The sequence below is a fragment of the Bos indicus genome, chromosome 22, assembly GCF_029378745.1.
Source record: "Bos indicus isolate NIAB-ARS_2022 breed Sahiwal x Tharparkar chromosome 22, NIAB-ARS_B.indTharparkar_mat_pri_1.0, whole genome shotgun sequence".
Lineage (NCBI taxonomy): Eukaryota > Metazoa > Chordata > Mammalia > Artiodactyla > Bovidae > Bos > Bos indicus.
Window position 1 is genome coordinate 55,343,678 of NC_091781.1, and position 15,438 is coordinate 55,359,115.

Sequence of the window (15,438 nt, forward strand, 5' to 3'; positions counted from 1 at the left end):
TGAATGAATGAGTGAATTATGAGGTCCTGAGAGGTATCTTTGGGGTGTCCTCATTAAAATGGTCTTGTTTTCAACCTTCCTTCCTAGTGAAGTCCATTCTGCCTGGCATCTTTTCCTGCAACCCTTTTTTCCCCCCCTGCTCAATTCTTTTTGAAATTTTTGCTGTTATTACTACCGTGCCTTTCTTGAATTCCAGATATTAGGTTTAACGAAGAAAATAGCACCCATTTACAAAATAGATTTTACTTTGTAAAGGGACCTACTGCTGTGTCCCCTGAGCTGTTTTCACAGTATGTAAGGCGTTTTGACAAATAAAAAAGCTGGTGTTTTCACACGCTTCCCTGTGGCAGGTGCTATGCAGGAGATTGAGGGTGGAGTTTGTGATTCTAGAACACTTTCTTTTCTGGGGAAAGTCAGTGTCCCTGGCGTCACTGGCTTGCATATGTGACTCACAGTTCATCTGCATCCTTTTGTGGAGCCAGCAGGGAAGAAAAGGTAAGTTACAGAGCTCTTCTGAAGGCCCCGTGAGAAGTCCTGAGTCCTGAGAACCCAGGTCACGGGGCAGCTCCTGCTTTTGGACAGAAAAGGAAGCTTCACTTCGGCACAACACTGCTGCCGCCCAGCACCCCACCAGACTAATATCTACACATTCCTCAGTCTAGTTTTCTGGTTAGTCAGCAAGGAGAGTTCTTCAGTTTTGAGGGTTTTGTTTGTTTTTAATGCATATGGCCCCTGAGAAAATTAAGGCAAGACTCTCAGCCATCCTAATCTTAGGTGAATTTGTTAAATTATTTCTGTTGTGACATCCCGTTTAGAGGTGTTCCACGCTAAAAAGCAGAGTGAAGGGCAACCTGGGGACAAGTGGAGAGACAGCCTGGCTGGACCGAGGGCCTTGGGGAAGCCAAGGGCATTGTGATGACATTCCTTGGGCCCAGGTTGTAGGAAAGAGCCAAAGGTACACAGTTCTGGCCAGTATTGTTTTGTCCACATGGGAAGTGCCTCCCTCCCACCCCCTGCCACTTTGGAGCTAGATCCGTGTGTCTCTGCTGCCCTGTCCAGCCTTAGGGACCCGAGATGCCAGGACAGGTGGTCTGGGTCGCAGAGGTGAAGAAGGTGGGGAACTCAGCTGGCAGAAGGCTGAGGCAGCGTGGTTGTGATGGGGAGATGTCAGGTTGTAAGTGACCCCGTGTGGTCAAGGTGATGGGGAGATGCAGGCTCTGAGATCGCACCCATTCATTTGCCTCAGAAGCCCCCCCTCTCTGGGTGTGTCCCCAGAACGCCAGAGGGTTCAACATGAGCATCCCCATGCCGGGGCACCCCGTGAACTTCTCCAGCGTCACCCTGGAGCAGGCCCGCAGGGACGTGGAACAGCTGGAGCAGCTCATTGACAGCCACGACGTCGTCTTCCTGTTGATGGACACCCGGGAGAGCCGGTGGCTGCCTGCCGTCATCGCCGCGAGCAAGAGAAAGGTAGAACGTGGGCCCCATCTCCCAGGGTGGAGTGCCCCCCAGTCCGCCCCCACCTCTGAAGCAGAGGGGTGTTTGTGTGGCCTGCTGACCCGAGGCCAAGGGCTTCCTCTGCAGACCGTCGGCCTCACGCACCATCATGCAGCCCAGATGTTACCCTGTGAGCCCCGTGCGCTCACAGTGGAATGTGAGCTCCCAGAGGACGCAGACTCCGCCTCATTCACCACGGTCGGGCCCGTGACAACTTGAAGGGCCGAAAGAATGGATGGTTCAGTAGGTCAGGGTGCATACGCATGATAGAATAGTGTGTAACCGCTCCCGGCTACAATGTCAAAGATTTTAATATGTTGGGAAATACTACGTAGTTAAATAAGATATATATATTTTATGTCAATTATGTTTATGTATATGAAGATATCCATGTCTGTTTATCAAAGAATGAGGGTGGCAAGAGAAAGGGAGAAAGAAAGGAGGGGGATGGGCGAGAGAGAAAATAATAAATACTTCAAACTATTATTATAATTGTTGGGGCTGTGAGATTCTGAGTGATTTTTTGTCTTCTTTTCTGGTGTGGTTTTCTTTGATTTTTTCAGTGTTCTTTGTAAACAGACATTTGGGAGAATGAGTCAATTTATGACTAACAGAAGTTATTATAAATTAAAAGAAGCTTTCCTTAAAAAGCTGTGTGAAGGGTAAATTATATAACGTGAAAAAATCTACGAGATTTATGAAAAAAATCTCTGTAGAAACGACAAACAACAGCATAATGCTGCAAAGAGTGGCTTTGAGAACTCTGGAGACTTAGTTTTATATGCCTTCCCCCTTACCAGCTGAGCAACCTTGGGCAAGGTATAGAAATAACCTTTCTGACTTTGAGCATCTTCTTCTATAAATAAGAAACGTTTGCTGGGAGTTTGAAATAAAACCAACAGAGATAATTTATGTTAACCTCTTATCAAGTCTCTTGCACTTTGTAAGCCCTCAGTCTTGGGTAGCTGTTACCAACATTGTTGCTGTTGAGTTGCTAAGCTGTGTCTGACTCCTTGTGACCGCATGGACTACATGATGCCAGGCCTCCCTGTCTTTCACGGTCTCCCAGAGTTTGCTCATATTCATGTCCACTGAGTCAGCGGTGCTGTCTAACCATCTCATCCTCTGTCACCCCCTTCACCTCCTGCCCTCCATCTTTCCCAGCATCAGGGTCTTTTCTCATGAGTCGGCTCTTCACATCAGGTGGCCAAAGTATTGGAGCTTCAGCATCAGTCCTTCCAATGAATATTCAGGGTTGAATACCAGCATTAGCTTAGAGAATCTAATTACAGTCAAACACAAACACTTATTACAAAACAGATTTTTTAAGTTGACCCAATATGGAGTTAGCCATGGCCTAAAATCTAAGTGTCTCTTAACTCTGGTCTTTTATTCCTTGGAACTCACAGCTGGTCATCAATGCTGCCTTGGGATTTGACACCTTCGTTGTCATGAGACACGGCCTGAAGAAGCCCAGGCATCAGGGAGCTGGGGACTTGTGTCCCAGCTACCCCATGGCGTCTGCCGACCTCCTGAGCTCATCGCTGTTTGCCAACATCCCTGGCTATAAACTCGGCTGCTACTTCTGCAACGATGTGGTGGCCCCAGGGGATGTAAGTGGATTTCTTTATTGTTTCAAGTATCTCCTACAGCCATCTTGCCCACTAGGGCAAAGAGACCCAGCTCTTTCCTTTAAGACTATTTAAAATATTGTCTTTTAACAAAGAGAAAAATTGTCTCATTTGGGGCGGTGGCATTATCCCTCGTGAGCCTTGCTTGGCATTATCGACTGTGGACAGCTGTGCCCCGCTCACCAATGTCCCCAGGGTACTCGAGGGTTTTTAGAGTATTACCTTATTTAGTTACCTAACAGGTCTATTTTGTTTTTCTTGGTACTCGCAAGACATGGTATTATGTGAGGCTGACTGATTTCTGCCAACAGTGAGCATCTGGCTGTGTGATAGAGCTTTATCATGGAGGAGTTGTATGCTCCTGACAGCTCACCTTGGGTGGAACAGATCTTTGCATTCATGTCCATGACTGTTTCTCCACAGTCAACCAGAGACCGGACCTTGGACCAGCAGTGCACTGTGAGCCGTCCAGGACTAGCCATGATCGCAGGAGCCCTGGCGGTGGAGTTGATGGTTTCCGTTTTGCAGCATCCAGAAGGGTGAGTTTCCCATCTAGAGATGGCTGTTGAAACAAAGACAGCTTCTGTATCTCCCTTGGCCTTTTCGCAGTCTGACTTTTTTCTGAGAATTGTATTGTTCTTTCCACTCTCAAAAAAACAAGAATAAAAAAAAAAAACCTGGTTTGATCCTTTGGGCTCAAACTTGTCATGTGATCTTTGAAGCTGTGTCTCTGCGTCCTTGTAGAACTGAACTCTCCTAGGGTTGTTTGGTAATTGATGATAAGGAAGGATAAAAATTTTCATAGGGGCTTTAGGACCTTCCTGCTTTCATTCTCTTAATATATTATTTTTGATCTTCTTAGCTCTAAGCATTTGAAAGGCAATACATGAATCACGTATGATAGAAGTTGGATTTGGCTGTGTATGTAACAGATCCATCTTCAGTGACTTAGTCAGATGGAGGCGAGGCATTTTTCTCACGCAGCAAGAAGCTCAGAGGCAGGCACCAAGACAGGGGTTCCCATGTACCGTCAGAGACTGTGTTTCTTCATCGTGCACTCAGCCACTCTTGGCTTTCTTCCCTGTGCTTGTCCTATTGTGGTCACAGGATGAGTGCTCTGCCTTCGGGGTTGCTTCTCTGTTCCAGTTAAGAAGAAAGGAATGACCAAAGGATGCACATTGTGTTCAACTGAGGCTTCCCCGCCCCGCCACCCCGCTTTTTTTGGCCATGTTCTGCAGCATGTGAGATCTTAGTTCCTAACCAGGGATTGAACCTGTGCCTCCTGAAGTGGAAGCATGGAGTCTTAACCACTGGACCTCCAGGGGAGTCCCCGAGGCTGACCCCCTTTAAATGGCTCTCCAGGAAGACTTATGCATTGATTCTAAAACTCGTGTATAACTTGACCTTGCCCTTATAACTGCAAGGAAGACAGACAAATGTAGCTCTTCGGCTGGGCACATTGCCTCTGAACGAAACTATGACAAGATAGGAAAGGAGAATGGATGTTGGGCAGGCACCCAGCAGTGTCTGCACACTCATTTAAAAATGAGTATATATTCTGTATATATTTCAACCCTAGAAGATACTGTTACTGTTACCTAGTTGAATTCATTTACTTTTGGTGTTATTTTCCATTTTTAAACTTTTCTCTCTGTGTCCTTGAGCTTCCATCCTAGGTCATTTTCCTTCTGCTGAAAGAATACCCTTTATCATTTCCTTTAGAAATACCAGTGACAAAGATGTTTTAGTTTTTGTTTGTCTAAAGATGCCTTTGTTTTATGTTTATGCTGAAAAATATTTTTGCCATGTACAGAATTCTATACTGGTTCAGTTCAGTTCAGTCACTCAGTCATGTCCGACTCTTTGTGACCCCGTGGACTGCAGCACGCCAGACCTCCCTGTCCATCACCAACTTGCGGAGTTTACCCAAACTCATGTCCATTGAGTCGGTGATGCCATCCAACCATCTCATCCTCTGTCGTCCCCTCTCCTCCTGCCCTCAGTCTTTCCTAGCATCAGGATTTTTTCCAATGAGTCAACTCTTCGCATGAGGTGGCCGAAGTATTGGTGTTTCAGCTTCAGCATCAGTCCTTCCAATGAACACCCAGGATTGATCTCCTTTAGGATGGACTGGTTGGATTTCCTTGCAGTCCAAGGGACTCTCAAGAGTCTTGTCCAACACCACAGTTCAAAAGCATCAATTCTTCGGTGCTCAGCCTTCTTCACAGTCCAACTCTCACATCCATACATGACCACTGGAAAAACCATAGCCTTGACTAGACGGACCTTTGTTGGCAAAGTAATGTCTCTGCTTTTGAATATGCTGTCCAGGTTGGTCATATGTTGAGAACGTAATCCTGCTGTCTCTCGCTGCCATTATCCCTGTTGAGGAGCAAGGTGTTCACCTCATCGCTTCTGCTTTGGTGCACTTGGAGTTTCTCCCCCTTCCCCTGCCCTCAGTTGCTTTTATGATTTTCTCATTGTCTTTGGTTTTCAGGATTTGGAAATACTTACCTAATTCTGTATTTATTATTATATACCTATTTCTGTGTTTATTCTGATTGTGCTTTCTAGTGCCTCATGAATCCATGGCTTGATGTTTTTCACCCACGGTGGAAAATTTTCCACCATTATCTCCTAAAGCCTTGTTTCTGCCTCTGCTTGATTCCTTCCTTTTGAGTCCCCAGCTGCATGTTAGAACCGATGATGCTCTTTTCTGTGTTTTCCGTCATTGTGTCTTTCTTTGCTTCAGTCTGGCTGTTTGCTTTTTGGCTTATCTTCCAGTTTACTGATTCTCTCTTCTTCTATGTCTATTTGTTAAACTGTCCACTGAGTTTTAAATTTCATTATTATATGTTTCAGTTCTAGAATTTCTAGAAATAATTTGATCTTATTTTACACATTTCCTGTTCTCTGCTGAAATTGTGATTTTTTTTATTCTTTGAAAACATTTAATCATGTTTTCCTTTTAATTTTTATCAGATATGCCCATTATGTGAGATCTCTAATGAGTATGCTCCTCTTGTCTATTGTTTTTATCTCCTCATATACCTGTTTTTTTTTAAACAAAGCCTTTTTATTATGGAAAAATAAAGCATATATGAAAAAAGATTTATGTTATGTGTATACATACACACAAGCCATTTGTGTATATATAAAACCTCCTTTGTATGCACCATCCATTTTCAGTAATTACCAACACATGACCAGTCATCATTTATCTGTACTACTGTCCATGTTTTTTCTTCTTCCACTGACTTGCTTTAAAGCAAATCTAAAACATAGTACTTCAGTCATAAAAATGTATCTATTTGGTATGTATCTCCACTGTTTTTACATTTAAAAACAAAGGCAGTTCCCTAATATTATCACATGTCCAATCAGTATTTAAATTTCCTCAATTTTTGCATCTGCTTGGCTATTTGACTGAGTCCTGGCCATTTTGTGAAAAATTATACAGATGTTGTGATTTCCATTTCTTCCTGGCAAACTGCTGGGCCAAGTGGACTGCCATCTTAGACCATCTTATCCAGTTAGCGCTTGTCTGTTTTCAGGCTCTCCCTTAGTCTGAGGATGTATCCCCGCCATGATCCCAACTTGAAGCCTGGGATGTTCTCCATGGCTCCTCCCTATGGGCAGACCTTAGCTCTAGACTGTACCATCAGCCCCATGAGTCGGTCAGGATCACTGTTCAGCCTCTGATCCAGTGGCCACTGCTTTTGGAGACTGGCGATCGCTTTCCGGGTGAACCTCCCCTGGCAAATGCCTAGGTTACCTCTGTGGGCTTCCCTCCTCTCACATACCTGGCTCTGTAATTCTCCCCTACCTTGGGAACTCTCCCACGCTTTCAAACACAGGTTTTTTGTAATACTTCGTCTAGCTTTGCTGTGTCTTCTCAATGGGAGGGCTGGTCCTAACCACCGAGTCTACCAAGGCCACACCAGTTATAAAAATGGTTTTCAGCTGATTCAGCTTTTTGATTTATTAAGCACTTAGCGCATTAGGCTTGCTTGTGAGAGAAAGGAAAGGAGTAGGCTGGCGTGTTTCGTCCCGCCTTGGCCCTGGGGCTCTTGGTAGGCTCCGTGTGCAGCACGCTGTGTCTGTGCCACGGCATGGACGCAGAGACTAGTGCAGCTATGGTCCAGAGACCCTGCTTCTCCAAGCAAGGACCATCTTCCTTTATGACTTACAAACAGTAGAAGGAATTCATCTTTCATCTAGCAAATAAAAGTGAGACAAAAGTTAATTTAAAAAGTAATGTAAAAAAAAAGGAAGGAAAAAAGAAAAGGAAAGACAACAAAGGAAAGAAAAAGAAAATTAATCAACCATTTAAGAGTTTCTCGATATCTGTTAGAGGCAGTGCTGTCAAGGTTGTATGGTAAAGTCAGACTGGAGCCAAACACACTTACATCTGACTGTGTGACAGATACACTGTGATTTATCTTATATATTTTCAGTACTGACATAGTATTTACCTTGTGTTATGCTTTATTCTAAGCACGGTACAAATAGTAGTTCATTTAATCCTCATAGCAAACATTAGGAAAGAACTGTTAATCTGTCCCATTTTCTTTCTTTCTTTTGTCCCATTTTTGATGGGGAAACAGAGGCATAGCCAAGATAACCATGTTGCTGAAATTCACTTAGCTGGTGAGCAGTAACCCTGGGATTTAGCTCAGCCCAGTTTGGCTGCAAACTCTGTCTTTAAGCACTCTGTTAAGATATGCTATTTGTAATACCGACATGGAAGAAGTGAATTTTTGAAAGGTTTGTTTTTCCGGTTGTTAGAAATCGACACGCCCATTCCACTTACTGTGTAACTCAGAGTCCTTCTGCGTGCTTGGAAAGACGGCCTCTGTAGTGTCGGTAGCATCAGTTCAGTTCAGTTCAGTCACTCAGTCGTGTCTGACTCTTCGCGACCCCATGAATTTCAGCCCGCCAGGCCTCCCTGTCCATCACCAACTCCCAGAGTTCACTCAGACTCACGTCCATGGAGTCGGTGATGCCATCCAGCCATCTCATCCTCTGTTGTCCCCTTCTCCTCCTGCCCCCAATCCCTCCCAGCATCAGAGTCTTTTCCAATGAGTCAACTCTTCGCATGAGGTGGCCAAAGTACTGGAGTTTCAGCTTTAGCATCATTCCTTCCGAAGAAATCCCAGGGCTGATCTTCAGAATGGACTGGTTGGATCTCCTTGCATACATAACTAGTATAACTGCTTCCGAGTTGAATGGAAACAAGCAGCTTTTTTGTCTTCCTCTCATCTTTGTCATCTCCCTGGCACCTGCGTTTTCTTGTGGCCCCCGGACAGGAAGCATTTGGGGTAAAATATTTCAGAGCTGGCTGCGAGTCCTTGACACCAACCCCACGTCGGCCACTCGGCCACCTTTGTTGTCGTCACGGGCTGGAACCAGGGCCCGTGTGGCTTGTCTTCTGTGACGTAAGGAGACTCCGCGCTGCGGTTTGGGGCGGAGCGCATCCGTGCTGCCGCGCTGATTCCTCACTTTCTTTCTCCTTCCTGCACGCACTAGCAGGCACATCACCTCAGGAACGTAAGGTCAGAACGGTTTCTGTTTCAGAACGTCAGCAGTGTGCCCTGGTGTTTTACAAGACTCTCAGACAACGAGAATTAATATTTATCGGCAAGTAGCCTGTGGCCACAAGCTCTGGTCTTTCTAACTTCAAAACACAGGCCTTTTTTTTTTTTTTTTTTTTTTTTTATCATTCTTCTACCTTTCTACCAGAAAAATTAGTTTTTTTGTGTATGTTTTTTTGTTTCCCTGGCTTATACTGCCTAGCAAAGGGTGTTTCGGGTTATCCTTATAAATCCTCCGCGGACCTCCTCTCAATCATCCTCATGGAAATTAAACATAAACTTCTCTGAAATGAGCAGCTCTCACCGCTTGCCTTTCTTAGGGGCTATGCCATTGCCAGCAGCAGTGACGACCGCATGAATGAGCCGCCAACGTCCCTCGGCCTCGTGCCTCACCAGGTGAGTGAGCGGAAATGAAGTTGCAACTCCAGGCCCCCTCCCAGTGGTGCAGCAGGAAAGTATTTGGGGGTCACCTTACCATGCCATCCTCCCAGCCCACCTCTCCTCCACCCTCCTGGTGCTCCTGCTTCCTTGGAATTTCAGTGGTGGTGTTTTATGAGCACGCGGAGGGGATCCTGGGCTGCAGAATGGTGACGAGAAGAAACCCTGGACGAACAGTACTATCCAGTCTTGATTTAGCATTTCTTGTGTTGACTCGGCTCCCGGATGGAGTAGAACGAGAGAGAACGGGCTCTGGAGCCAACCAGACAGCAGCGTCAATCCCAGCCCTGCAGTTATTAAAGTGGCCTTCCTTGGCCATGTCACCAAACTCAGAGCCTTAGTTTTCTTATCTTTAAAATATGGGCCAGAACACCGACCTCAGCTGGTAGTGGCAGAGATGAGAGGTGGGGTATAGAAAGGCCTCGGCGACAGCGCCTAGAGTGTCACAGCCCTCAGTTAATGATGCTGCCAGCTGTGTTGCTATTTGTTGTTGTTATCGATTCCTTAGCCAAAGAGCAGTCTTTCCGGGCATGCACGGTAGGGCCATTAGAAGTACACAGTGCCACCAAAAAGTGGGACATCTTTTCAGAAAAAGAATCTGAGGCTTCCTAAGGAAGGCCCATCCTGTGGAGAGTGAAAGGGAGTGAAAGAGTTAAGTTTGTGCTGCCTCTGCACCAGTGTTTGTGACCATGCTCTTGGAGGTTTTCTGGCCTTGGAAGTCATGGCTCTGAGCTCTGTGTGTGTGTGTATTTCACTCTGTAGCAGGAGGGCCATCTCTGAGGGCAGCAGCGCGCGTGCCCGACAGTGCTGTCTGGGGGCCGTGAGGACAGACCCCTAGTTGGGCGCAGAGAGCAAGGTGATGCGTGCCAACCTCACTCGCCTTTCTCTCTGCCTGCCCACACCTGCCCTGTCGTTTTCTGGTTGAGGGTCTGCATCAGAAGACAGGAAGTACTTGTCCACTTTCACAGAGAGAGGCAGTGGGTATGCTGAAATCCAAACCTCAGCGTGGCCCTCTGACCAGGGCTGTGTCAAGGCTTTTTGAGTGGAAGTGGCCCTGGCCTGCAGGTTGGGAGTTGGCGTTCAGTCACTAAGTCATGTCTGACTCTCTGTGACCCCATGGATTGCAGCACACTGGCCTCCTCTGCCCCTGCTGTCCCCAGCTGTCTGCTCAGATTCTTGTTCATTGATTGGTGATGCTAGCCAATCATCTCGTCCTCTGTCGCCCCCTTCTCCTCCTGCCCTCCATCTTTCTCAACATCAGGGTCTTTTCCAGTGAGCCGGCTCTTTGCAGCAGGTGGCCAAAGTATTGGAGCTTCAGCATCAGTCCTTCCAGTGAATATTCAGGGTTGATTTTCTTTGGGACTGACTGGTGTGCTCTCCTTGCAATCCAAGGGCCTCTCAGGCGTCTTCTCTCTTCACCTCCAGTCACCACGCTGGGCCACTTGCACCAATCGCCCGCCCCAGTCTCACGTTAGGTACTTACCTCCCGAGCCCCAGTGTCCACGCCAGGTGCTGGACCTTGTGTCCAGAATTGTCTAAAACGATGAGGCTTTGTAACCGTGAAACACCATGCAAATGCGACTTTTCCAGCCTCCCTCGTTCAGGAGGGCATTTGTGTGACACGAATGGGTTAACCTTTTCTGCAGAAACCCCTCAAGTAGGACCCAGCAGACCCTGCGGTGAGCCCCATGATGAGGAAGCAAGCTTCCAGAGCCGACCTCTGCTGAGGACGTGCTTACGTGAATGCCCACCCTCGCCCCTCTTCACGAGTCGCCTTCCTCATCTGCTGCCCTTGACGTGTGCCTGCACCTCCTTTGCAGATTTCATGCTGAGAAGGGCCTTAATTAAATTTTCAGTCATGCCCCGCACCAGTTTCCGTCTTGAAGTTCTTGATGTTAAATTACCACAGTTGTAGTTTTCTTGGTGCTGAGGCCAGAGGGCAAAAAATAGTCTTTATAGAAGGGGTCCCGTGTCAAAATGCGTGCCCATGTTTTTCAAGTACTATGGCAACTAATCCTTCTCAGTGTTACTCACCCCCATGGAGCCTGGTGATTGTTTGTCAGTCACCCACTCTTCTACTTCTTTCTCCTCGTTTTCAAACGTCTGAAGGATTATTTTGGTTTTTGGCCATCTCTTCATTTGGCCTTTTCAAAGGCTGAAGGGTAACGCAGCCATATAAGGGAAAGGCCCAGTGCGTGCGGGTGACTGCTTGCTTACATTATTTCAAGTGTCAAGCCTTTATTTTTAGCCACTTTCTAAAAAAGACAGTGGAGAAAGAACTTTACGATTATTCAGGGTTGTGTGGTCCCTATTTAGAGGCTTTAAATTTCTTCCCTCTTTGTTTTTTTTTCTTTTTGAAGTGGAGTGAGTCCATGTATGCAACCGTGCTTTGACTAGGAGACTGTCATTTCCATGAAAACACTGGGCTGTGTGCAGTGCAGACTCAGCACCCCAGCCCCCACTTCCTGGCTCTCCCAGACAAACGACTTCCTGTTGGAGAGGAACTCCCCAGCCCCTTTGTGTGCTCTGTATACAGAGGGCAGCCCAGGGCCTCCCGGGCTCGGTTTTCTCCATTCCCCAGAGGAGAGCGTTTATTAATTGGCCCCTGTGGAATGACATATAGTAGAAAAGCTATGGTCCTCGAGCGGAGAATCCCAAGGCCACCCACCCACTAGCCAGTCGGTTGTATAATCTGGAGAAGCTTGCTTCTCTTCCTGCTCTCGTGTCTCTGCTTTCCCCAGCATCAGACCTGGGAGGCCTGGGGGAGACTTAGTCTCTCTGTCTGTGGGCCCACAGGCAGGATTTGGCTCATCCAGAGATTGGCCAAGTGCAGGAAAAGGCTTCATGAAGGCCCTGAAATTCAGTGATACCCAGCCTGGGGGGAAAAAAACCCAAAACCTCTTACTGCATTTGAAAACCGTGAAGAAACCATTTGAAGGTGAGAAAATAGGCTTATGGGTTTGTGCTTTTTAAAAAGCCTCCAGCCCATTGTATGTAGACGGGATTCTACAAGCAGATAGTCATGAGTATAAGCCCCTTTCTGTCTGTAATGTGTTTTCAATTTGTCATTTTTATCCACATATAAAATGCACGCTATCACACAGATCATGCAGTGTACAACTTGGATTATCATAGAATGAATACCACGTGTATGCCCAGCACACACATCAAAATGAAATCTTGCCAAGCACCCCCACAGCCCCTTTCATGCTTCTTCCAGTTATCATGGCCTCCTTCCCACACAGAGACAAGCATCTCTTGACTCTGAACACCTCAGGAAACTTCTGTCTCATTTTGAACTTTCTGTAAACGAAATGATATGGTACATGCTCTTTGGAGTCTGGCTTCTTTTGTAGAGAGAACTTTACTCTATAGAGAGATTGATCACTGTCCATCTTAGCATACTGTCGTTCCCTCTGCTGCTCAATGAGTGGGATCTTTTATTTATTTAATTTTATTTTTTAAAGAAGATTGTCTTTTTCCTGGCTCCTGGGGTCACGACTGAGTTCTGTGAGGTCAGACCCCTCCTTTTCTGGTTCTTTGGTGGGAGGCACAGTTCAGGAGTTACCAAATGTAGAAGCCACTCCTGATGTCGCCAGGCAGTTGGTGTGCAGACTGGTGAGACAGCTGTGATGGAAATTTGCAGCCGATGTAGCTCCTGGTCGTCTAACTGGACATCCCTCAGAGAATGAAAGCGCCGTGGCGATTCGGTGGTCGTCCGAACACCACGGCCATGCGTCTAGCTGTCCTGCTCTCATCTGACTGTGGACGGGCCGTTCACCTTCTTAGTCCTTGTGCGAAGGTACTCTCGGTCCTCAGGCACTGCTCAACGGAGACCCTGGACGGGTATGCCCCTCCTAGGGGTTTGCTCTTGCCAACCCCATGGTTCTTTTGGGCTCTTGAGTTCTTTCTTTTAGCTAATTTCAGAAAACTAGGACAAAGTCCAAACTAGGGCAGGACCCAGGGAGGGACCAGCCTGGGAAATCTCCCCACCCAGACGAAAGCTGAGCTAGAGCTGTGGGCTCCAGCTGCACAGGCCTGTCTGCACAGGCTGTTCCCCACAAATTCTCAGGCCGTTACCTTTTAATAAGGTGTCCAGAATTTTTTTTTTTAATTTTTTAAAATTTATTTTATATTTGGCTGTGGCTCAGCCGTCGTTGCTGCAAGGGCTGCTCTCTAGTTGCGGTACGTGGGCTTCTCGCTGCAGCGGCTTCTCATGTTGAGAGCTTTAGGGCCTGTGGGCTCCGTAGCTGTGGCTCCCGGGCTCTAAAGCACAGACTAAGTATCTGTGGTGCTTAGGCCTAGTAGCCCCATGGCATGTGAGGTCTTCCGGGACCAGCCATCGAACCCTCATCCCCGGTATTGTAAGGCAGATTCTTCACCACTGGGACCACCAGGGAAGTCCCAGCTTGGGTATAATTTCCTCCGTTGAAGGAGGTCACTCATGCCCCACAAGTTTTGCTCACCTGATAAGGCTGTCCTGTGTGGGAGGCCCACATGGCAGGGAACCTGAAGGCTCGATGATGATACAGATCCAATTAGAATCCCAGCTTTGCCTCTTCATTTCATTTTCATCAGCTCATTTGACAGAAGGGGTTTGAGGAAGTTCTTGCCACTTGTCAGTGTGACCTTGGGCATGTTACTGATCCTTTCTGAATTAAATATTTTTACTGGAAAAGGCATAATAATACACTGAGATTCATGTACAGGTTAAATTATAGTTTCTAAACACTAGCACACCCAAGAAGGGCATGGCAACCCTCTCCAGTACTCTTGCCTGGAGAATCCCCATGGACAGAGGAGCCTGGTGGGCTATATAGTTCATGGGGTTGCAAAGAGTCAGGCATGCACATGTGAAGAATCTTAGTTCCCTGACCACGGATTGAACCCACTTTCCCCTACATTGCAAGGTGGATTCTTAACCACTGGACCACCAGGGAAGGCCCTTCTTCTTTCACTTGTCATTAAAATGGTAAAGTGGGAGCTTATCTACCCTCCTAAAAAGGAAGTTACAAGGAATCTCGTAAAACTCCGGAAGTAGTGAGTGTGTAGGGAAGGGCTGGAGGGATTAGTCCCATCCTGCACTGTTTTTCCAAGGACGACGCTGGCTCGTTCCCAGCTTGCTGCTGCTGCTCCTCGGTGGCCTCTGTCTGAGAGTGAGCAGTGGTCAGTGGCAGTAGTTGGAGTCGTTGTCCGAAGCAAAGACCTCTGTGGTGCACCTAGGGTTTCGAAATCGCTAACTTCTGTTTTGGCATTGAATTTGGTTAAGACTCGTTTCAACATCCAAGAGCCTCACGGAGCTTGGATTTAGTTCTTACTTACGCAAACTCCATGCTCCAGAAGTACTGCCAGGCCGCTGGAAGCCGGTGTGAGGTGAGAGCAGGAGGCCCCACTGTGGCTGCGGCTGTGCCTTCTCAGAGCAGCTGCTTCTGTTTGTTTCTGGCCTTGGACCTTCACTTCCCATCCAGGCGAGGTGGGCTTGGGTTCCACGCTGCTTTTAACTCAGCTTAGGTGTAAATACCACCAGGGGTGGCCCAATGCAGGGGACCCGTTCCTATACCTGATCTACTCATTTTATGGCCAATTGGGCATAAATGACCAAAGATAGTTAAATCCACTCAGACCCTGATAGCAGCCATCTTCATATTGAGTTTTTGGTTTTGGGAGGGTGTCTGTTTCTTTGTTTCTTAGTTCCTCTGTCTTTCTTCCTTCTTTTCTTTCTACCTTCTCCTTGCTTTTCAGCTTTCCCCCTACACTTTCGAGAGAAAGAACAGAACTCAGATGCCTGGCTTTGCTACTTGGTGGTTGTGGAATCTTGGGCAAGCCAAGCCACTCACTTAGCCTCGATTTCTTTGTCTGGAATACAAGGGAGGTCACAGGATGGTAGTGAGACCACCGTGAGGGGAGTATGTGAAAACACTCCACAGAGCCAGACACATGGATGTTGTTATTTAGTCACTTAGTCATGTCTGACTCTTTGTGACCCCATGGACTGTGGCCCACCTGACTCCTCTGTCCATGGGATTTCCCAGGCAAGAGTACTGGAGTGGGTTGCCAATTCCTTCTCCAGGGGATCTTCCCCACCCAGGGATCAAACTTGTGTCTCCTGCATTGGCAGGCGGATTCTTCACCGCTGAGCCCCCAGGGATGTCACAGGGATGGCGTGTAATAAATGTTGGTCCTCTGCTCTGTCCCCCTGCCACCATTTCCACGTGATGTCGGGACAGCCCCTCCTAGGCTGGGAGGGAGCCGTCATTTCTGTGGAGGGATTGGGGGTA

At 47.2% G+C, this 15,438-nt stretch overlaps 1 protein-coding gene across 21 annotated transcripts in view; it reads left to right on the forward strand.

Moving 5' to 3' along the window:
- ATG7 (autophagy related 7) overlaps nt 1-15,438 on the forward strand; it is a 293,009-nt gene that overhangs the window by 79,302 nt on the left and 198,269 nt on the right. For 15 of the 21 annotated variants that reach the window (XR_011563074.1, XM_070776866.1, XM_070776865.1 and 12 more), the window contains 4 exons: nt 1,276-1,470; nt 2,907-3,110; nt 3,552-3,667; nt 9,043-9,118. Coding sequence is in view for 15 of the 21 variants with exons in the window: in XM_070776866.1 (XP_070632967.1) it covers nt 1,276-1,470; nt 2,907-3,110; nt 3,552-3,667; nt 9,043-9,118 (591 nt within the window). In the remaining 6 variants the exon portion in view is untranslated. The remainder of the gene's footprint in view (nt 1-1,275; nt 1,471-2,906; nt 3,111-3,551; nt 3,668-9,042; nt 9,119-15,438) is intronic. The other 6 variants (XR_011563076.1, XR_011563075.1, XR_011563078.1 and 3 more) reach the window with 1 other exon arrangement.